This window comes from Rissa tridactyla, chromosome 2, assembly GCF_028500815.1.
Source record: "Rissa tridactyla isolate bRisTri1 chromosome 2, bRisTri1.patW.cur.20221130, whole genome shotgun sequence".
Lineage (NCBI taxonomy): Eukaryota > Metazoa > Chordata > Aves > Charadriiformes > Laridae > Rissa > Rissa tridactyla.
Genome location: NC_071467.1, coordinates 152,775,546 through 152,799,907, shown reverse-complemented (window position 1 = coordinate 152,799,907; position 24,362 = coordinate 152,775,546). Strand labels below are relative to the sequence as shown.

Below are 24,362 nucleotides of genomic sequence, written 5' to 3'. Positions count from 1 at the left end.
ACCAAATATAAAAATGACGTTAGTTTCTTCTGCTCCGACCCATTTTAAGCTCTGATGTTTAAGACCTTCATTAGATGACAGAGGGATTTTAGGTCAAGCACTGCCTGACTTTTGCAATGATTTCCATCTGAAGGGTCTTGCATAGTGAAGTCTCTTCATGTTTTATTTAAAATTTTAGTTGGGCTCTTGACTCACGGAAAAATAAATAAAAATGAAGGGCTTACTAAGGGTGCCACGGTGAAAAAATTATGGAACTGCTTTTTCAAATGCACTGCATGACATTTATCCGTGAGAAATATCCATTAAGTGAGCGAATAAAGTTATTGCTCTAGTTTGACATAGTGGGTAATATTTCTGTGAGTATTGTACATGCAGATGATTTACCCCTACCTCTGTTTTAAGTTCACCTTTGAAGTAATATAACATAAGTGGACAAAGTCTTCTCGTAATCCTGCCTTCCCATAACTCTTTGCTCAAAAGGTAACGTTGCAGTGAAATAAGTATTTTCACTTTGTCCGTAAGGGCTGGGGGAAGTGTGTTTGCAGTTAGTGCTGGTACTGAGGTAGTATTTCTAGTTTGCACTTCGGCAGCGGCCAGGGGTGCGGGATATGTAGCTCAAGGCTCGGGGTGAAGGTTGAAAAAGTCTTTGTGAAACTGCATCTGCAAATACATATAGATGTTTCTTTATTGCAGCTCGGGCTGCATATTTCTTGTGTTAGCTGTAGGGTTTGCCCTAACTCACGCGTGTCTGTTGGCAATTCATCTGTGCAGTAGTACGTTGTGGTGGCAGCAAATCCAGGAAGCCCGTGGAGATGAGAGTCCCGAAGAAGTGCAGGCTTGAGCCGTGTCCTCGGTGGGGCTGGGAGCGAATGGTCATGCTCTGGAGGCTGCGGGCAGCAGGTTTGCCGTGGGGCAGCCGTGCTGGAGAGCCTGTCCCAGGCTGCGGGCTGGGCCGTGGGCGCTGTGCCGGGGCTGGACCCACTGTCTCCTCCTTGTACCTGCCCAGCGGGATGAGCGGAGGAGGGCGGTGCTTGCTCGTGTTAAACATTTATGCTTTTATATTAGAATTTCCTTAAAGTTCTGAGTGTCTGTGAGTTTGGGGGTAGCACCGTAAAATGATATTTATGCACTGTTTACCTGGTGTGACTGCTGGTGTGCAAGCAAGTCTTCTAGGAGTCTTACTTCCCTCTGCATTTTACCAGAATGATTTTGTGGATGTGAATTCTTTGCATGGGATTCCTATTACGGGCTGAATTGAATATTAAATTACTCCTCAGACCCTCAAGGCAGTACACCAGCTTCACTCATACTGAGCAATTTGTGCCATGTACCGTCTTCAGTTTCTGAATTCTCCCAGGGCTAGGATTTTGCGCCATTCATTTCCATTTTTCTTTTTCAAAGTCAGAATGTTTTACTAGGGGTGAAAAATATTTTTAATGAAGTATTTTAATTTGTTCTCATGTTAGGAGCTTGTATTCCCCCCTCCCCTCATGGAGGTTTCACCAGATGTTTTAAATATTTTCTGAGTACATGTGCTTTCAAGGTTTTTCTGCAAATCCAATCGTGTTTAACAGGCACCGAGTCCTTGTGAATCAATGTTGTTTTTCTCTACTTTATGCCTCCCAGTTCTGGCAGATGTCTTAAGTTCTAGGATGAGAGATTTTCTGTATGAAAGCAGATAAGATTGGTACATAGTTAGAATTTCCTCAGAAAGGAACAGAGTTTCAGACCTCTGTGGGAGGAAGGCATTTCATTGACCACATGTTTTGTAGAATTTAGTAAGTTTAGTAACTAATTAAATCCAATAATGCATCTTATGCTGTATCAAAAGTGATGGCTTTTGTAAGGAAAGCTGTACTTGTGATTTTTCTTCACTTTTCCTCCTTTTTTTTTTTTTTTTTTTTTAACTTAAGAGAGTGGCATATGTAATGTGTAAAGAAAATATATTGTTTTCATGATCTTACCTTGGGAAAAGTTTGTGATCTTAAAGTCATAGTTTAAGCAAGATGGATGATAATATTCACTCATGGATACACGTACTTAATTCAGAGTTTAATTTTCACCTTAACCGGCCAAATTAAATGTATTTGTTTCATTTTAGCCATAACTCTTTTCTTACTTTTTTTCCACTTGCGCTGCAATAGAAATTCTTTGTTCCGTGTTTCCTTACTTGATTTTTTTTCTCCACTATTGTTTCTGTCATTTACTTTAAGACACCTGAAGGGTCATTTTTAACAGTGAAAAGTGAGGAAATGTCAAAGGTAGGGCTGCTGATTAAGGCTCTCGGTGTGCCCTGTGCTTTCTGTCTGTAGTTATCAGGCTGCAGAACGTGAGATGCTCAGCACGTGTGACGGGGACAAGGCTTTAGCCCAAGAGAAGGTTAGCTGGTGACTTGATGCTCCTTCCTTCTGTTTCCATTTGCTAACTTCTAGATTGAAAACCTGGTGCAGCTGCGTTAACTTGATGCCTCATGGAAATTTTAGAAAGGAGGCAACCACTTCATATCAGTCTGTGATCAGAAACAGAGGGAGAAAGGAAAAGAGAAGGCATGAAGGATTAAAGAACAAAGAAGCATGGGTCAGAAAAGAACCAAACAAAAAAAAAAAAAGAGGAGAGGAGCTAGTTTGCCATATAAACAATTATCCCAGGAGCCATGTAAATGATTTATGATTATGAGAGAGAAGCCAGTAGGTTTCTGCTGCCCTCCCTCTCTCCCTTTCTTTCTCTTTGCAAAAACTATCCGTAGAATCTGAGACCTGGTCCATGCCAGAAACCGCAAAAAAAGTTAAAGACATGAAAAGGAAAGATAATCCCGCGTGATTACACTTTTGTTATTTCTCAAGTGTTAATCACAAAATGAAAAATGGTATTGTGTGTAATCTTAGATTTGTATAAGTGCATGATGACATTTTGAATTACCTTTTCTGAAACGCAAACTGTGGATGTCTCAGACGTGGAAAGACATTCACTGAATTGCAGAGCTTTAAAAATGACAGTCCTGAGGCTTTGATGGATTCTCTATCTCCCAAAGTCTTGAAATTAAAGTCAATATTTTTCTGTATTTCCAACAGAAGTTAAAAGACTAAATGCAGACATTATTGCACGGTGTACCTGGGCTTATATAGGTGTTTGACAGGATGATCACAGGGTGTCTTCAGGATTTGAGTTAGGAGGCTTGTTTGGAGTCTCGCCATAGCTCTGCAGTGTGTAGCGAATGGTTCTTTGCATACTTGGACTTGTGCTTTTCTCATTTAACATTCTTCTGTATTTGTTTTCTTAACATTTCTTTTATTTGGTGCAGTTTTTCCAGCTGCACTCTCTCTCCCTGCTTATGGTGTCCATTCCGGATGGTTCTGTAGTCTTTCCATCCTGTCTGCCATGGCCTCTCCTTCCCTAGTTATACTGCCCTGATATGCTTTTCCCCTGCAAACCCTCCAGGAACCTGGTTTCTCATTCATCCATGCCCTGTTTTGTGTCTAGGTGGAGAGTGTGGTTTTTTTTTTTCTTTTTATGTGGCTTTTTTTTGTTTGTTTGTTTTGTATTTTTTTAGGAGTAAAAGGAGAATATTCGCTTTAAAGCTATTTTGCATTTTTTTTTTTTTTTTTATTAAATTCGTCTCCTCCTTAGTGCAGATTAAGGAGGAGGTACAGCTTGTGGTTCCACCACCATGGCTTGGGCTGGTCTCGTTCTCCTGTGGGACTGGCTGGTGACTGAGCTGCTACTCGGGAAACTGGGGCTGATAAAAATTCTGCAGTGACTTTTTCCACTTTCTTGGCCCTTTAACAGAAACTGATCTGTTTTGGCTCAGCTAAAAAATGGACATCTTGAGCCCTTTTCTTCCCAGCGTATTTCTCCTTTTTACCATACTTCATGGCCAACTGCTGGCGTAGCTGTACCACAAAAAATTCCCGAGACTGTATTTTGCAACAATGGCTTCAAGTGTGGTCTGACTTAATTAGTAGGAAAAACCAGCTTATATCTCTGGCTGTATTAGGGGCTTCGTGCTGTTGTGGCGTGACTGCTTATTGTTGAACCTTCAAGGCAGAAGACAGTTTACCTTACGGATGTGGCTTTTTTTTTTTTTCTTTGAAAGAAAAATAGGATAAAGATGTAAGACACACATAAATGCTAAGTATGATTAAAAAATGTAAAAATGATGATGATATAAAATTCTGTGAGGAAAACTGTGCAAGAATGCTTGTGGGTCTAGGTTTTTGTTCCTTTGCTTTTACAGCAAAAGACTAAAAATGCTTATGCAATATTAATCCAGGATATACAGCAAATTGCTGTTTGGAAGCATTCAATTTTCTTCATAATTGTTCTCCATTCACTTGGCCGATTATCGGTAGTTTCAGGGAATTAGAGATGCTCCTTTTAGAAGTTTCTAGTGAACTCTTTAGAATTGTCAAACAATAACAAACCTGCCACTTAGGCAGTAATTTTCCCTCTCGCTGTCCTCACACTAATGTTAGATTGCTATTTGGAAAGGCTAGACAAGCAAACTGCCATGTAGTAAATCAGTAGGAAATTTTTTTCAGCCTCATGCTACCGAGGGAATTTTGATCGAATAATTTTTCTGTTTGTTTTGTTCACTCATCCTCCAGTTTGGGTCCAGAGGGGTTGTTTTTTCTTGGTAGCAAGATCTGCAAAAGTATGTTTTGTTAAAGAACTTAATACTATAATTTTGTAGATTAAGCTTGTATTTCTTTAGTCATGTCCAGGTGAGCCCCAAAAGAACTGTAGTTCAGAGTGTGTGATGTCCAGGTCTTCCCTTTTCTTCTGCTTTAAAATGAAAAGGGAAACAAAATTGTTAAAGTGCCTCTGTTACGGTGTTGTGAAGTGCCATTTACTGAGAAGGTGGCTTTCTGTCCTCTCTGGATGCGTCACAGGACTCCCTAAAGCACAAAGCGTGCACAGGGACAAGAGCTGGAGACCTTCTGTGGTCGGAAAGGGGTGTTGGGAGTGTTTCGTGGGAATTCTGCGACTGCCGGATTCAGTGACGCGGTGGGGTATGTTATGTACCTACCCGTAGGTTACAGATGTGCTGAGCAGCAGCATCTCTCTGATTCTCGATCTCTGTCTCTCCCTGGCTCCTGGAGTTAGCAGGCCAAGGGCACCGACATCCCAGCGCTGTCCCTGTGCCAACCAGGAGTGAGGAGTTTTGACATCTGAATTAGTGGGGGCTTAGGTGGTTTTGGCCCCTGTTCCTCTCAGTGTAGCTGCTTCCCAGCCCTGCTGAGGTGCTGCTGATGAAGAGGAGCAGTAAAGCTCTCGGAGGTGTTCAACTGCTTTTCTCTCCGGCTATGTGGAAACAGCAAAAAATGATTACACTTGATCGTTTTCTTTATTCCAGTAGTGGTACTTGAGATAACCCGACTGCTTCTGAGGAATGTGAGAGCAACCTTGCTTTACACAAACAGTTTTGGTAATCTCAGAAAAAGCAAATATACCTGTTTGGTTTATTTTAATCTGCCCTACATTAGAATTGTCATAATAATCACACAAAAAGTGCAATGATGGTTGTATTCCAAGAACCGATGAAACCTGTGGAAGGTGAGTGAGGGGTGCTTGATGCTGAGCATGGAACGGGGAGCAGCCCAACTGCCCTCCGGTCCAGCAGCAACGTGTTTGTAATAACCTGCCCCCGAGGGGCGTTCCGCCACCAGTGGCCTTTCCTCTTGCTGGCTTTTGCATGATGAAGGTGACACCCTCTCTCAGAAACGTTCTGCTATGGAGAGGCAGGGACAACCCTCCATTACTAAGATTTAGACTAGATTTCCCACATGTTCTTAGGCTTGGCTCCCTTTTAAAACGTTTTGAGAAGGTTTGCGTTTTGCCTATGTGTTGTGCGACCAATGGGTAAGTTTTCTCTGCTCCTGAATTTGAACTGTGAGTCTAAGAGATAGGACGCTAAACGTTCTTTGGACGTATTTTCAAATGCTTTAAAAATACATAAATCCAAATCTCATCTGAGACACAAAAGTCAACTATGTCATGAATTAATAACTTTTAAAATAGTTTTACAAATTCCAGAGAAGAAACACAGAGTAATGAACTTGTTCTCAGAAAGCTGTTTAGTTTCAGAAACATTTAAGAAATACTTTTAGTGTTTATGCAGATGATATGGAAGAGAATGTTTCCGTTTCTGTATGGACAAGATCCCAGATAAAACTAATGTGTGTCTTTATGAATGCAAATTTACTTTTTGGTCTGGGATGACCTTAAACATCTGCATGAGGGTTCTCTGTTTTAAATAGCCTTTTTATTCTTAGTGATGAGTAAGTATCTTAGATATTATTTAATGTGGTAGATTTTTTTGACATCCCATGTGACATATTAAATACACTAACTCTCATATAGTTGTTAAAATACTCTGCCTTCAGAGATTACATAAACATAGGTAACTAAACAGTGCTAAGCTATTTCTCTGATCTCTTATTTTACCTGAAATTCAAGATGCCTACTTTTATTAAAGGGTAAAGTAGATTTTAGTCAGAGGCATGATGTGTAATGTAAAAATAGTGTAGTTTGGCAAAATATATGTGAGCAATTTATATGTGAGTTAACTTTCAGATTTTGAACTAAATGCTTCAAAAACCAGAGGTGGTTTCCTCCTAGAAGTCCATTGACTGCTCGATGATCCTATGGATGTTCTCCTACTCACAGTCATTTGTACATCTTCCCTGTGTTTATTCTGTGAATGTCCAGGTGCTGTGTACAAACACCATATGGATGCATGGATTGAAAACTCAATATGCTAGGGAGGTCTTAATACCAGAAAGCTTTCTAAATTCTAACGTAAGATAAAAATGAAGATAGTAAAATCCACTGCTCTCAGGTGGGTTAAAGAAGTAACTCCGTCATTACAGGAGATGGCTCTCTTCTCCTCCTGTGGACTCCTTTTAGTGGTTATGCAAGATAACTTTCTTTCTTTTGAGGAGTGGAAAATATCTGAATTGGATTTCACAGAGCCTTTATGAAGGACTTAGGTTAAAAAATGTTATTACAGTGATTTTTATTTTTGTGCATAGCAGTAGCATTTTACAGATATGCAGCTACAAGCTGGGTAGGGGAAGCCTCTGGATGCTAAGGGTTGGTCACCGTGGTGCTCTTAGTCATTCTTTATGTCCTGACTGTGGCATCAAAGTGCAGCTTGGGCCTCTCATCCAGAAAGGGAAGCTCCTCCTTTGCATCTCCATCTTGACAGCTGGATGGATAGTCACCCTTCCATGTTCCTGTTTTACTCTTGGATATATTTTCTCGCTGACTGAGGTTGTCAGCCATGGCGCTGCAGGGCTGTGTCTGGGTGGAGCCACTCAGGGAGGTGGGTACTCTGTCCATCAGCCCATGCGCAGGCAGCCCTGGCCAAGGCTCTAGTCCTCATATGGACTAGAGGAACTGTAGTTTCTTTGTTTCTCTTCTGTCTGTCCTCAGTAGAGGTTTTGTCAACCTTATTATCTTTCTGCAGGGAGAACGTGGAGAGAGTGAGGTGTGAGTAGGAACTTAACTGGGTTCAGGTGCAGGAGGTGGCATTCAGTTGCCAGATCAGATGTATCAACATTTTTCTTCTGCTCTGTGGAAAATGCAATGGGTTTGAGGGGTTTTGCAGACTACTCTTGTCCAGCTGACTACTTGCAGGGCTTTTCCTGGATATACTGTCCTGGATTGTGGATTCCACTTTGAATCTGTTGGGATTCCTCATGTTAAAGCAACAGCCTATTTGTGCTAGTGGAAGAGGACCAAATAGTACACACTGGCTGTCCCTCCCTTTTCTCATTTCAGTGTATCAGTGCGTTTTGGACTGCAGAACAATAAATACCTATTAACCTCCTTTGAAGAATGAAATGGAATGAATACTCCTTAATAGTGTAAAATGAATAATAATAATCATAATTTTAAAAATATCAGTCATTTTTGTAAAGTAAAATTTGTCTGCCTTATGTTCCCTTTCTGCGTGCAGATATTTGAAATTGTTGTAGCACATTCTAGGATGAGACAAGGAGGGAAGCTTGTGGTGTGGAGACAGCTTGGGAAAGTTAGCTGCTGGGAACCTGACAAATTCTGGCATGAAGTATATACCATAGTATTTCAGTAAATATCTTCTGTTAGTTCTGGCTAAAGCTGTTTCTCCACTAAGAAAGACGATCTTCATCTCTGGGCTAGAACCAATCACAAATTATAATGAAAATTGGCAACGGCAAGCATGAAAAAATCATTGATCCAAAAATTCATGAACTGTCTTTCATGTAGTGAAATTTCTTTTTGAACTTCAGCCGAGGCTCTTTCTATTTGCTTATTCTTGGTTTTGAACTTTTAGGAATAATTTTTGACTCTCTTCAGTCTTGGCAAAGTGAAATAAAAAAAAAACCAACGAGTGAGAGGTATGTAATTAAGCATGCAGCGTAACTGTGTGTTTCCAGGGTTGTAAAAGGGAGAAGAGAAAAAAAAAAAAAGAAAAGGGGAGGTGAGGGTTGGAGAAAAAGGGAAGGAAAAACAAAAAAGATAGATGTTGCCAAAGTTTCTCCAAGGTTTAAAAAATTTTCTATATTTCCAGAAGAGAACAATTCAGGCTCCCTGTTGTAAGGCACATTGTACAGTACATGTACAGATAGACAGGAATGCTCAGCTTTGCACATGCTTCAAGCAGCAGCTCGTCTCCTACTGCTCATTAGGCATGGCTTTATAAAGAAGGGAATATAGTTTATTATTATAATCTGTTTCTAGTAAAGAAGAAGAATTAAAGATGTCTGTTGGTCTGTCACCCCTAGGAGAACAGCAGATGTTCTGTTTTATTGTCCCATTGTGGGCAATATCCAAACAATTTAACTAACAACTTCCAATGTAGTCTAAATTGTCTTACTCCCTATTTGGCTACTGGGAACACCGGAGTTTTCTGCAGAAAGTGATCTTTAACCTTGAGAGTTAATGAGAAGATTTCAGCATGTTGTGCTGATAGATGGAGCTTCTTATTCCCCACTCTGTAATTGGAAAGAGCTTGTTTGGATGCCGTTAGGTCTGTGTAGTCCCCAAACTTCGCCACTTCCCAGACTGTTCTCCAACCTGCCCCCAGTGAAAGGTCAGGCACAGCATCACATGTTTTTGCAGAGAGCCGCACTATTCTGCCCTCTCGTGTCGTGGGCATGGCAGCTCCGCTGCCGTGCATCCCCTGTGGATGAGGAGGGTTGGTGGCATTTCATCTCATTACTTAAACACGCAAATACTGGATTTCTCTTCAGGGATCCAGCTTGGTACTTGTAGCTGAACGACAGGAAATAATATTCTTGAGATCTTTATGCTCTGTGCTTTGCCTTTGAGCTGTATTAGTCCCTGCGTGCAGAAGAGCCTTCTGCTAAAAATTGTCTATCTGAGCACATGGGGTGGCGTGACATGGCCTTTTCCTCGTTCTGCTTGAGATCTTTTCTTGGTCATCAGCGGTAGGTATGAGCTCATCGAAATGTTAACTCGCAGAGATTTGATAACACTTTAAATGAGAGCGTGTTTCATGAATGTACCAACGTGTTTCTAATAATCCTAGTAAATGTTTCTGTCATGGAAACACGAACAAGCGCCATTAAAATTGCAGAAGCTGTTAGTCATTTTTAATAGATGTTCAGGTCTATGTTCACTCTATCTTATTATAGATGTTAGTTGTAATTTTTTTTTGCCATGTCGGAAACTCAGTAGCGTGCAATAGAAGCTGCTCCTTCCCACACGTTCATTCTTCTTTAAATTTTGTGCATATAGCTATGAAAATGCATGCACAGGTAATTTCTGACCAAAAAAAAAAAAGCCCCTTTAAATTATTGTAGCCAAGTTTTCTTGGTTGCCAGAACTATTATGCTTCAGTTAAAAATCTGTCTAAATAATTTCTGTAATGAAGCTACGTGGATTTTGGGGTAACGGAGCTCCAGATCCACCTCCAGGTGCTAATATCCCCAAATTGTTGCCTTCTCCAGCCTGACAGTTGCCTGCGATCTGGATGTAAGTGATCATTTTTGTGTCTTAGAGAAACCCCAGCTGGGTTTTTGACTATTCCTGTAGTTCTCCGCGGCGGAGCGAGGCTGGCGCTGGCCATGCTCGCCCCAGCTTGCGGGAGGAGAGGCCAGGTGCCCAGTGCCTGCTCCACCCTGAGGAGGTTCTGCTCCATGGAAACGTGGAGATGTGCCAGACGCTTTCAAAGATGGAGTATTCATCCGATGACTCACAAAGAAATACCTGTTCCCTCACTGTTTCAAACATAAATGAGGTAAACAACCATCATACATAACTTGTTCACAGTTCACGTAGTTAAGATACCGATAGCACCCTGCTGCTGCCTGTTATTTACCATACCCTGTCGACACACTGGGCTTTTCGGCGATGTGATGGCTTTACTAATCCAGAAGTTTGGTTGTTTTTTTTCCCCTTCTAAAGCCCAGTAGAAATGCCATAAGTTTCATTTCATTGCTGTTTGCCCAGGAAACAGCTGGTGGGTAGGGTCTCCTTCGGGCAGGAGCTGCAGAGGTGACGCTGAGGGGCAGCAGTGGAGCTCTGCAGCCCTCTGGGGCACTGCAGACCGTTACCTTCCTGAAAAGTCAATTAGTGTCATAATTCATGAGCCAATGGGTGCGGCATTAGGTTCTGATGGAGAGCAGGGAAGGAGAGAGATTCCCATACCAGCTTTGTAAGGACTTGTGTAAGAAGTCGTCCCTTGCTAACTACGCACATACCTGCTGAATTGCAATTGAATTGCAATTATCTCTTTGGTATCTGGTTATGTTCCACATACGAATCCCCATCTCACACAGGAGATGATGACGCTCTGTCAGCAGCAGATGTTGTTAGAAAGTTGATTCTAGTGTAAGTCAGAACGGATATAGACTGACAGGAGTTCTGAACTCCTAGTATCTGGTACTGCAGAGTAATGCCACTTCTGTCCACCCCTTTTCCTCTCCTAAGGGCACAGTGGTGGCCTGGGGACCAGAAGGGGGTCATGACATTGGCAACAGCAGCAGGTTTTCTCTGGCTGAAACTCAGTGATGAAAGAACCATAGCATGTATTATACACATTATAGCATTCATGGTTCTTCCCAACTGAGCTCTTCAAGTTGCAATCTAAATCCTATTGTTGCATCTGTATTTCTTCCCCTCTGTCCAGGAAAAAGTTGAAAACTTCTTCCTCCAAGTGAGCCTTTCTGAGACTACCCAAAACACTTAGACCATAAACAATGTACAGTTTTCCCATCACCGCATTACATTCACCAACAGGAGCAATTTTACCATTCAGTTTTAGGGGATTTTTCAAAGTTGTGGTAAGAAAAACATCTGCCAACTTCCTTTCCGTGTCTTAGAGCGATGAAACATTATCAACTCAAAGCAGCTAGGAATTTGCTCCTGTCACTGCAAACCCTTGCCTGCACTGCAAAATGACTTGTGAATGCAGATACAAAATACAGTGTCTTCATTTTAATATAACTAAATATCAATCAGAGTCTTATTAGCAAGGCATGATCTTTGATGTCAGCAGAAAAACTTCAGCAGTAGCAAAGTCGATGATGCTTCTACTGTCACACAAGTGTCTGAAGAAGTAATGAGTGGGATGCGATTTTGCAAAAAAAAATGTAATATCTGGGGGACTAGCAGTGCATTTTTCCTAGATTTGTAGCAATAGTGGGAAAATAGGTAAAGAGGTAATCCAGCAGGCTTTAAGGAAATCCTTAAAGAATGTACCCAAAAAACTGAGACTGCAGCTCATTAAAACGTACTGAAATATAATTTTTTGACAGAGATGAGTAGAACATTTGTAAGATCTGACATTTTTGTCTTTTCTTTTGGCATGCAAAGATATTTGCATTTTAGAAAAAAGCCCAGAGAAAGGAGACGGAGAGGGTGTAGGTAATTAAATTTTAATTTCGGTTTTAAAGATCTTTCTCTAATTAGCTTTAAAAGTCAGTGTCTAAGTAAATTGAGTTTCAAGGTGCAATCATCTTTTTCCTCCTGGATCTCAGTATTCAAAAGTAAGAAGAAAGAATATTAGAGAAATAGAAGGAAGATTGTTATTTTAAAGGCCTTTCAAGATAAGGATTTAACATTACCTCATTATTAAAATATAATTGTGGCAGGTTGATGTTTTCTTATTTTTAAATCTCAAAGTCATTGAGCAGTCATGGTTGGGAAAATGGAAAACTTAGGTTCTATTAAAAGAAATTGAAAATGATACTAAGAAGGTAAGGACTTTTCTTTCTTTTGTTTTGTAATAAGACTTTTTTTGGTGGCTTGGTGTCTTCTTTTCACTGCTGTCCATTCTTCCAGAGATGTTCTTACTTTCCTATGAGTTGGTTTTGATCGTAGGCATGCTAATACCGTGTTTGCTATTTCTTAAAGCTATGCTAGCATGCAGTGGCTTTTTGTTTGTACAGTTTACAGAGCCAAGTATATTTTCTCTACATTTTTGTGATGGTTAGGGACATATGCACACCTGTCAGATTTTACAGGCTGAATGTAAAGAGTCCCACGACCTGCCTCGTTCGTCTGCCATCTGCTAGACCACGTTGTGCATTTTTAGTGCCGCGGTACGGCCTCTGCCCCGCTCCTGATGTGGCTGCCTGCCAGGTCTCCAACTACATGGGGCAGTGGTGTGAGGAAAACAGGGTAATTGTGATTTCTCATTATTTTAATGTGCAAATGCATATAAACGTGCCATTTTAAAGCTAAAGAAAGCAGAGAACAGTATTTGATAACAGTGAAAATATGCCTGTGAGGAAGCACATAAGCTGTTGTTTGAAGATGAATAGCTAGAAGAATAACTGAAAACAGTTGGGTTTGTACATGAAGTAATATATATCTGGAATCGTGTGATGTTAACAATGATTTTTTTTTTTTTTATCTCTGTAAGAGGATGGCAGTCTTGTTACTTCACCAAGAGTTCTGAATGGAGAGAAATTCATTTTAGAAGTTGATGTTTTTAAGCATAAGCATATTTTCATGTAGAGAAATGCTAAGTATCTAAACTGTGTCATCTTAAGCTTTCTTGTAATTCTGAGAGAGACAATCATCAACACTAGATAGTTGGCATTTGTAGGTGAATGATGCGCAACTGGTATAATATTTTCAAATGTTAAAGTATGTGAAGGAAATTTAAGCATCTTGGGAATTCCAAGTTAATGTGAGCATAAACACTTCACTATGGTTTGAAAATCAGCGTAGAAATCTTAAAAGTTGGAGGCAATCTTAGTCTAGAGATTGTTGTCCAGTAGGCTGTCATGAGGATTCCTGTTAGTATGAGTTTCATTTAACGTCTTTAAATCTGGGAGAAGCAGTACTGTAAATAGTATGTTAATTAAATTTCCAGATGTTGATAAACTAGGAAAGGAGAATAATATGAATGGAGGAAAGAAAAATATCCCAATAGAGATGTAGTACACAGCCTGGAAAAATACAGTTTAATTCAGCCTGAATAAATAGAAGCTAACGTATAAGAATATTGATCTAAACCGAACATATACTTTAATTAACAAGACACAGATGCTGAAGTGAGGCTATAGAAAAAGTTTTAGGATTTCTGTGGATGTTCTGGATTGATACCGTGACAATAAAGTACCCAAACGTGATTATTGTTGACTATGTATTAGTGTCAAAGCTCAAAAAAAGACAAGGAGGATACTACTCCCTGTAAGACAGCACTGAGCGTATTTCGTAAGAGAAATACACTATTCTGGGTGTCTTCTGAACAAATGAGGACCAGAATAATATTTACAAAAATGAACAGCAACAGAGAATTAAGAGAGGCAGCAGTGAAGTAATGTGCTGCGTGGCACCGTGTAGGGGAGAAATGCTGTAATTGTCAGTGATACATGAAAGGAAAGGATAGTTTTGTAAGTGAAGGGGAGATAACTAGTAACAGGAGGATAAATTTTGGGAAAATAATACAAATTCAGAAAATAAAAGAATTATGAAATTTTTGACCAAGTACAGAGTATTCACGATGGGAAATGCTGGAAATTTTTTTATTAAATAGTAGATACTTAGAAGTGGAAGGGATTCTAGAGGAGAGAAAAATAACACTCTAGGCCACGAAGAGAGAGTGGGTGGTATGTTACAGATAGCCTCTGCCTTTGCCGTCATGTCCAAAAGTATGTTTCTGAAAGATCTGCAACTGGTAGTGTCTTTGCAGTGCTACTGCCTTGCATGCCTCGCGGCAGCCACCTCCGTCTCGCATGTCGAAGTTTGCTTCTGCAGGACGGATGATGCACTTCTCCGAGGAGTTGTTCTTCACCTCTTGGAACTGCTTATGTTTTCAGTATTTTTTCTTTTCTAATTTGAGATTCCTACATACGATTTGCACTGTTCTGTTAATCTTGTAGAGAAGTGCTGGTTTATGTTAGCTGCTGCTGGAGTTTAGTGCAGTTTGTAGATAAGTTCACAATCAGCTGGTTTTTGTCTGCAACTGTTTTTCTTCTATCTGAAGAGAAGAAGCTTTGAAACGCTGTGTGGTAGTCCAGTTTGCAACAGCCTCAGTGATCTTTGGAAGTTACAATCGTTTTGTCTCCAGAGGTTTGCGAGAATGAAAGGTGAACTGATTTGGGGATTTGAGCTTTTGAAGGTCATAAGGGATGTTTGGCTCTCGCTGTGTCCAGCTGAGTGGAACGAGGAGCTGAACTGATCTTGCTGAAATCGGAACCAGAGCTCGGGGGCTGTGCTGGAGTGTGAAACTCAAGACTTATCTAAATATTTTTTAAAAGATATTTCAGGTAAATATAGACAAAGTCTTAACTTGTCATTTCAAGTACTTTAAGCTGAAAGGCTCAGTCCTGCTTTCCTGAGCCCCAGGATAACCCTCATTCATCCTTTCTCTTGGATTCCAGACGAGGGTTTGAGCGGTATGATGAGCTGGACGGGCGACAGAGGCAGTAAAACTGCTGAGTCTTTATCTCCCATCCACAGACCAGTTTCTTGGTGCTGAGGTAGGATCTATGTGTGTCTTGTGTATACAGCACACCCTGACGTACGTACATAGATCTATGGGTTCACTTTCGGGAGCTCTGTCTTTCCGTGTCGAAAGCTACTCTTTCCCACAGAGTTTTTTGGTTTTACTGAATCATCATTTTCCCAGACAAGACTCTAGAGTGTGGAGAGGAAAAAAATCCCAGTTCTGTTCAGGTCTACTCATCAGTCGTGGGCCTGATGGTCTGTGTGAGGTGGCCAGAAACGACCAAAAGATCATTCCTCATTTCTGTGCCTTAAACTCACTGCACACCAAACTGTGCAAGCTGGCAGGGGCACCGAGGAGCTGAAACAGCTGTTGAAATCTTCACAGAGCAAAATTGTCTTGGCTGTGCTGTATAAATATATGTGTGTATTTTTCTAGTCGTGCCCTCCAAGCTGACATCTGAGAGGAAATTGCTATGGGAAGGGTATATATTAGCTCTGCTCGGAGACCACCATGCTTTGCGCTGAATGCCTGCATGCAGGACGACATATTCAGCTTTATGGATGAAATTTGCCAGATCCTCAAATGCTTTTTGCTCGTGAGCATATTTGAAAATCAGAGGAGGTGATGACCCTTTTAAAATAAAAATGGAATTGCTGGCAGGAAGGAAAGGTAAAACTGTGTTTTCAACCTTTAAAGATGGTTATAAAATGTGTATTGGCTGTTTTTGTAATTTATGGTGAAACTGCTGTTGCTTTTAATAAAATGAGACTTCCAGTCAGAATTTCATGATTATGAATGTTAGCATTTTGTTATCGAGCTTAGATTTATCCTACAAATAACCATTTTCTAGCAGAACTTGGCTATATACATAACTTAATGGGATTCTCTGTCACACATAATTCTTTCTGAAGTTATAGTGTTGGACTCATTGCTGAATACTTCAAGTCCTCGAGTGTGGCTCAAGAACTGAGTTAGTGGTAACTTTCATGATTTTTAATTTAATTTTTCCTTAATTCTTAGACTTTTAAAACTTCCTGTAATTCATTATTAGATTTACCGTTTCGAGTGCTTATTTAAAAGGCACCTTAGCTGCAGAAGCAAATCAATATTTACAGTGCATTAGTGCCACAGAGAATTTGAAGCCTTGTGATTAGAGTTCATTGCTGTTTTATCCACTCTTCAAAGAAACCACAGACTTCAAACGGTATCAGCCATCATCCTGGAATCAGTGACATTGCATCGGTCCCATGCGTACTTCATCTTGTGGTTTAATTATTAAGTTCCTTTCCTTTGATTTTCCTTTTAATATTTCAAGTATATCCTCTTCAAATCTATAAATTCAAGTAAACCAGAAGATTGTAACCAAGAAAATATTGGTAGAAAAATCCGTTCAATATATTCTTTTATGTTGTTGTTTTACTGGAGAGTATCAAAACCCAGTTAGAACAGTCTCTCAGAACAGAATTGGGGAGAGGAACGCAGGAGATTATATTTACAACTTGTGATTAACATAGTGTGAATAAGATTTAATTCTTGGATTAATACCTGGAGCGGTATTGACCGTTGCCAAGCAGCATACACTAGAGCTAGCTCCATGTGCTTGTCCCATTCCAGCAATAAAAAAAAAATAAATTACCATATGTTTAAGTTTCCAGTTTAACTGGGAAATACATAGATCCAACACACCCGAATTATTGTCATTTATAATTCATGTTATTGTGAAGTTTGGTTAGTAATAAAAATGGCATTTCCTTATGTATGGAACCATTTTCATGAGGTGGGACTAGAATTGATCATGTTGTATCTTTATATTGACAGAATACCCTTTTTTTTACAAAAAAAAAGAAAAGATTTGGAGAAGTGTTCAGTAACGTCTGAAAATATCTCAACAACTAACCTTACTAAAATGAAACGGGTCATATTAAAGGTGGCTAATCAGTGAACAGATTTTGTAGAGAAACTTCTCCCATTAATGTTTTCTCTGGAGCATATTAATATTTGGGAATTCTGTTGCATAATTAACTTCCTGTATTGCGGAAAGTCTCTTCTGCTTACCATGGTGCAAACTCTCAGGTTTTCACTAGAAAGCAAAAGGCAAGGCAGTGATAATTGCTCGCTTGCCTCCAAAAAGTGCTGACTTGAGTTCCCGTTTCTTCCTTCCTTTCTTTGTTGGCAATTCTGCTTCTCTTCTTAGAGAAGTTCACCCAACTGAACTTTTGTTTTCTCAAGGAATTTGATGAAAAAGTGTAAAAATACAAGAACATTTTGCTATCACCGTGCTTATATATAGATGTACGAGCAGAAGGAGCGAGTGAACTCATGTTTGAAAATTGTAATTCTCTGTTGTAGGGTGGGTAGCTGAGGCAAACAGGATAATATGCACGGGCTGCTGCTTGGAACAAATATAGATTGGTAGTTTTCTTAAGTGGCACTACGTAATACAGAGCCACGTTCTTGCTTAGGCTAATTAAGAAACGAGGGGGTATGGTCAGGGCTGTGCCAGCAGCACCGTCACCGCTGCTGATGGGTGGCTTCATTAACTGTGGTGGGGCCGTGGCTGGGACTGCAGCTGTGCCACCTCCTTTACAGGCATCTCTTGCCGTTTGATGGTGTGCTTTTGTTGTTTGCCATCTAGGGGGAAACGAGGGGCTTTACCTTCAGCTGCTTCATGAAATGTGAAGTAGTTGAAGACCAGGCAATCAAAGAAAACCCCTCAGAGTTTATGAGTGTATACTGAGTAATCAAAATCGAAGTAGAGTTGACTCAGACCGTAAATAGCTTTCTGTGTAATTAAAGTGTTCTTTCTTGAAATATTCTTTTAATTACTTCTGTTATATATATATAAAATATGTACAAATGTACATATTTATAAAAGCAAACATTTTATTCACTAGAAATTAACTCGTGATTATTTTTGTTATGAAAATAATAATAAAAAAGGGATTTTCAAAGGAAAGAGAAATAGTATCATTGTGGAAGAACCCAAAAATTAATTATCTCTTATTCTTGTATACCAGGGTGGGCATGAAATAGAATACTGTTTGGTGTTTTGTCTTGTAACACCTGTGCATACCTCAGCAGCATGACTCCTAGTTGTTTAAAACAAAAATAATAAATGCTCACACATTTTCTCTGTGTGGCTTGACTTACTGTATTTCTCACGGTCTTTATAATGCCATGCAAAATAAGATTCTATGTTTTAATACTGTTATACGTAGTGTTAACATAAAGCTCTTGTAAAATTTAAAACTAGTCACTTAAACCCTTGTCATTGTTTTCCTGATAGTATTGCGAGAGGTGCACCTTCAGCTGCCTCGAAGACTGTTTCATCGAAGCATTAAAAAAGAAAACAGCCTGGTTTTCATTCTCAAGTGTTGCCCAGCGTGCATTTCCCAGTAACTCTGCTGCTTACCTGGTGTAGCTTTCACCTTTTCCTTTCCCACTTTGCATTCAGGGTTCCCAGTGCAGCAGTAAAGACAAATTCAACTGATAAATCATGTCCCCTCTGTTCTGACGCTGAGTGGGAGGGTGCCGAGAGGTCGCAAATACAGGCAATGAAACTTCTGTTTGGGCAAGGAAAGGATAGATATGTGGATATTTGTTGTAGGATAATAAATGGAATTGGAAAAAATTAAGTTGTATTTCAAGAGAAACTAACCTTAATGGGACATCAAAGTTTCCAGAATGGATTTGACCTCTACGTATATTAAAAAAACCTATCTCTTTCCAATCAGTCTACCTGCCTGCTGAATCATTTATTACTAATGAAATATTTTTCTCTTGTCAGTCATGGCAGCCGGAAGGCTAAGGGAATCAGGGTAAATCAGCACAGATCTTGTTTCAGCTGTCAGGCGGAGGCAAAGGAAGAATGCAGAATAGAAAACGGTCACTTCCATAAGTTTTGAGAAAGAAACGGAGAGTACATTGTAGAAGGCGAGGAGGCTGCCTGTCGCTGCCGAGAGGCGGGTGTGCAGCTTTTGGCAAGCACATGGTGCTAGTGGTGCCCATGCTGCGGCCGTGGCAGTGGGGTGGGGGACACGTCGTCCTAGTCCACGCCATCCTTTGTCACCAGGCTGTTCAATTAGTAGCCTTTGGCTACTTGCTCTTTAAAATGCCTGTAGGTCACCTTAGCCTCTTAGTCGTTCAAGCTTTCTATTCCAGGGTTTTATTTTTCCAGGCTTTTTTTTTTTTTTTTCAAGTTGTTCAAGCTGTTTTTTGATTTGATACAGTATCCGACAGATAGCAATGCTGCGCTTGTTTGTGTGAAGCCAACGAGCTGTACTAGGTTCAAAGAGTTTGGTTTTGCCCTCATTTTCTCCTCGTGCGGCCAAGCGACAAGGCTGTGGTTTTGAGGAAACAGACCTTGTCCTTGAGGAACTATGCTGAGGTCAATAACTCCTTACTCTGTGAAACCACATTTGGTCAAAACCACCCATCCAGAGCTTGAAAAAATATTTTTCTTATGTGAAAAACATTTTAAATCAAGTCAATGTTTATTTACTGTCTGTTTTATTCTTCAGATATGCCTCTTCATGTCCGACGTAGTAGTGACCCTGCACTGATTGGCCTCTCAACCTCTGTAAGTGATACAAATTTTTCTTCAGAAGAGCCTTCACGGAAAAACCCTACAAGGTGGTCCACAACAGCAGGCTTTCTCAAGCAGAACAACCCTGGCGTACCCAGTGCTCATGAAAGAAAGGTATATTTCTTTTCCCCTCTTTATCCAATAAATGACAAATGTGCATGAATCTTGAATTGCTGATTTGTCCTTCTCTCACCTGGTCCTGGTTTAAACTTGTGTTTTCTGACCTTGTCCACCAAACCCCCATCATCAGCAGAGGAGCGTTTGGGTCACACACATTTCCTGCCCTCAGGAGACTCTTGGTGATGCCCACAGCAGGGGCTCTAAAAACTTCATTTTGCTATTAACTTTAGTTGACGCTCTAATTACTCATTATTCTGCAAAGCAGGGCATAAATGCTGTCGCATGGTTTCTTTGAATGCAAATAGGTCACGTCTATAATGATCTTTACTGATCTCCGTAGAAGTCCTAATGTCAGTGAATAATGTGCATGCCCACAGCTGGTCTGGTTTGTCTTTCTGACCCGACGTTGCTACTTTTTACTTTCTGAGGCGTTAGTCAAGTAATACAAAACACAAATTACAAATGCTGTCCCTCCTTGATAGCATTCTTAAAACTAAAACAGTGAAATGCAGAGTGAGTATTTTTTCCTTCATTTTTTTCAAAATGATTTCAGTATCTCTACATGAATTACGTTATTAGCTGGAGAAGTCAGCAGGAAGCTCTCTTCTGAGTCCATTATTGAAAAAAAAATTTGGAAGAAATATTCCCTTTTGTACAGCCCTGACATTGCCCATAATTGTGATGGCAACTTGCAAACAAACTCACAAGGAAAAACTTATGTATATTTTCCAATAGAAATGAGTAATGTTTACAGAAAGTTGCAGTTTTAGTTACCATTCTGACTGCTCAGCACAAAATCCAGTTGGAAAATAGGCAGCTTATTACAGATGTTTTTTTTCCTTTATTATTATTAATTCCGTGTAGTATAAATGCAAACTAAGACACTGCAGCCAGGGCTCCCACACCCCAAATAAAGACGTTTTCACATGCTGCTAGTGAACTCAAGTATCTTTGGTGGGCTTTTGGTTATTTCAAAAGCATCTATAAAAGCACAGTGCTCGTAGGCATTGAGGTCCATATTCTTACAGAGGTGTCAGTTTAACATGGTGTCATTAGGTCTCTGCTTGATCAGGATTTCAGGTAGGTAACGGTATATTTTCTGCCACTCGTGCTGGTGTGGCACAGAAGTGCATGTTGTTTTGAAAAATACCCTTATACTATTCTGATTTGGAGAAGAAAAATGATAATCTAATCCACTTGAATTGTTAATATTTTCAGTTAATTTTTCTGAAATCCTAACGAGACTGCACTTCATTACTCCAAAGCATAGGTATGGAGGGCCCTACACAGCATAATCAGATTTCTTTGCGTGTCTGAAGTTAGCAGAAATTGGAGGGAACTGAACAGCAACTCATCTTTCACACTAGTCGTCTTGCATCATTAGTTGTTCAGCATGTACTTACTCTTGATTTTTGTGAAAATATTTCATGTCTACTGGAGCATGGTGACCCAACTGGAAAGGAATGCATGTGATCTCATGTAGTGATGAGAAGCAAGGCACAAGGGCACATTAAATCAAGAAGATTGGAAAAAACTAATGTAGGTTGGTTAGTACAGTAAATACTGATAATTTCTTTTACCTTTTTTGCACACTCTATACATACATCAATCCTTTCAGTAGAGCAGCTCACAGAGTGCACTGTTTTTAATAACTAAAACACTGTAAACAACTAGAATTAAATAGTAATTCCATGTGCAGCTTACGTTATGAATTAATCCTGAGTTCATTTGTGTTAGACTGTTTTTTTTTGTGTTTTCAGCATCCTGGTTTCTTCACGCGAGTCCAGCTTTTGCAGTGAATCCTATTTCTCTTAGGAATGGATATTAAGAATTCTCCTTTCCTTTCCCAGTATTAGCAACAGTTTCATTTGTAGTATTATTCTAAAGAGAGCCTTTTTGAAGTCTCTGTCACCAGTCACTTACCGAAGTACTAACACTGAATTTTTACAAAAGTATTTTGTTTGTTTGAACTATAACAAGTCCTCACTACTTTTCTTATGTTAGGTTGTTTCCTTCAGCTACTCGGATAACAAAAGGAGGTGGCTGTGCTTTGTTCCAGACTGTTTCGTTGATTATAGATGACACAGACATTTCAAGCAAAGCAATGAGAACAATCTTAATTTTCTGCTCAGTGCATTGGGCTTGAGCACCCATATATCTTTTGTGGGCGGTTGGCACTACGTAATGTTTTCACTGCAGTTCTCTCTCTTGACAGCACAAGAACATATGTTCTTGGGCTGAGATTTGCAGCACAGTTGTAGATTAGCAACTTTGCCCCAGCAGTATCTTGCAGAAACAAGAAAAGGGTTTCTGGGAGAGTTGCCAAAAGCTTCATCCACCTACTGACTCTAAGAAGTGACATTACTTTCAGCCCGTCACCTCTAAAGAGAAATAATTGACAGGTAGAAACCCTGTCCAATTTTTGGAGGAATTAGCAGAGAGAAACCGTGTGTATCTGGCAGAAGGGAGTTATTTCTCGGGGGCAAGCAAGAGAAGACTCCTTGTTGGTGTTTGTTTCATTTTGGGTAAGAAGAATTTGGGATGGCAGGAAAATGGGCAGATGCCCAAGATGAGATGAAATGAAGGGGTGGGAGTGATGCCATGCACTGAGGGCTGTGAGGAGCCAGGACATATGCCAGGAGTTCTGGGCAAACAGAAAGGGAAAAGGGCACTGGGGAAGAGGAAAAAATGTGGGATATTTGAAGGATCCTGTTGAAGAAATTGTAGTGCTACCTGTAGTTACTAGGGTCAATGAAGCTGGACACGAGGCTCTCCTGTGTCCTTAAGAAAAGAAGAGAATGACCAGAGAGGGACAGAATTTGGTTCGGAGAGGCCTGGGTAGGTCCTGCGAAGATTTGAATGTGTGTTGAACTTGAGATGCATTTCTATTACAGTAAGCAGGATGTTTTGGTATGAAACCCTTGCACTAAACTGGGCACGCAGTCTGATCCATTTTTCATATCATCAATATAAAGAAAAATATTTATTACCAGGATATCACAATACACTCTGTGTTTTCTTAGAATTGGAATCTCGGCCATTTCTGGTTTCTGTGTTGTTCATCTGTAAGAGCAACTTGAATCCAGACCTTCTGTGTCTCAAAGTATTTATTTGAAGGATTGTCGTCGTTATCGATTATTTACAAGTTATTGTAGTGTTGGTAACTGTACTCAGCTAGGTAATTCTGGACCTCTTCCTGGACCTCTTCCTTCTGTATCATTCCCATGAGTGGTCTCAACCTAATGAATAGGTCTCTTCATCTGTGCAAGTATTCACAAAATTGGCTCATCATTATCAGCAGCTTTAGTAGGTAAATTTGTTTCTGGTGTGTTTTTTTTTAACTGCATATTAAAATCACTTTCAGATACATTTGTGTGTGAGAGACATATCTGCATTACCTAGTGAGTCATGGCTTGACTTAATCCTGTCTCTTGCTTCCTTGAGCCATTCTAATGAAACAAGAAGAAATCTCTTAGTAAAAATATCTTCTCAAAGGCCTGCAGTAATACCTGATTTGCAAGCTGTAATTTTGTTTGAATTGTGTTGAACTGTACAGCTGAACAGATTGTGTGCGGCTGAAGCATATCAAGTGTGCTTTTTTTTCACTGCAGTAAAATGTTTTTTGATATTGTTGTTTTCTGAATAACTGTTAATTTGAATGACATTCTTAATATTTCAGTACCAAAGCCTATTGGCTCAACTAGCTGTCCTTAATTGGTGTGAGCTGCATGAATGAAAATCAGGTTTCTTTTCCCTTAGATGTTTGTGTTACTGTGTTGGAAGAACATAAAAATGCAACAACCAGATACGTTGCTTCTTATAGCGACTGTGAATTAATTATCCCATATATTTTCGCGTGTTTTTTTTTTAATTTGCATCTCCATTTGTGGTGAGGAATTGCATATCGTTGCAAATTAGTTGTCTGTTTTGATCCTGCTTCTCTGAAAGATGCAAGGCTTGTCTAGTTAACCTGCCTTGCTTAATGCAGGGGTATACCATGGCTAACTGGCTTATGAAAAATTTCCCACTGTGACTTTCCTGAATTTGATTCATATATTGTTGCATCAGAGATAGCAGCGTTGGTACAGCAGAAAGAAGTGAAAATGTACACTAAGAAGGGAGAGCTCAAGAGAGAGCAATGAGAGAGAAAAATGATTGTGCATGGGCTTCTGTGCCTCGCTCGCTCCTGGGTTCACCCACCTGGAGCAAAGCAAATGGCGTGCAACGTGCTCTGCGTGGTGGATCAGCAACAGCAAACACATAACCGAGTGTATTTGGCACATCGTTTTTTAATTTTTTTTTTCTTCTCTTTTTGCCTTCACCATTTAGTCAGCAGCCAGTTTTTTTTTTCTTTCTTTGTTTTTAAATGCGTTTGCCCATATATCTGTTTCGAGGTTGAAAATAGCTATGCCTTGTAGGAATAATTATTTTCAGGATGTACTTTCTTCCTACTTGGAAACCTAATCTTTTTGGGCTCTGTAAACTGCAGAGGAAGAATTTGAAATGGGAGTATGTGTGTGATCGAAGTCTCATCTAGTGTCAAATCCCTTACCTGTAAAGCATTGTGTTTCCCACCATCTCTTCTTGCAGGTATTTTTACTGTTCCTATGGGTTGAGACTGATGAGTACAAATTTTCCGATTGTTGGATTGTAGGCTTTTTTTATTTATGTGAAAGATGCGATGCTTTCTAATCCTCTTTGTAAACAGATTGAAAAAAAATTCTCTAATGAAATATGTCTAGATAG

The 24,362-nt window shown here is 39.9% G+C and overlaps 1 protein-coding gene across 14 annotated transcripts in view; it reads left to right on the top strand.

Moving 5' to 3' along the window:
- The window catches only part of PARD3 (par-3 family cell polarity regulator), a 466,403-nt gene that overhangs the window by 168,030 nt on the left and 274,011 nt on the right, over window positions 1-24,362 (top strand). For all 14 annotated transcript variants that reach the window (XM_054191470.1, XM_054191469.1, XM_054191468.1 and 11 more), the window contains exon 4: window positions 19,432-19,610. In XM_054191470.1, coding sequence (XP_054047445.1) covers window positions 19,432-19,610 — 179 coding nt within the window. The remainder of the gene's footprint in view (window positions 1-19,431; window positions 19,611-24,362) is intronic.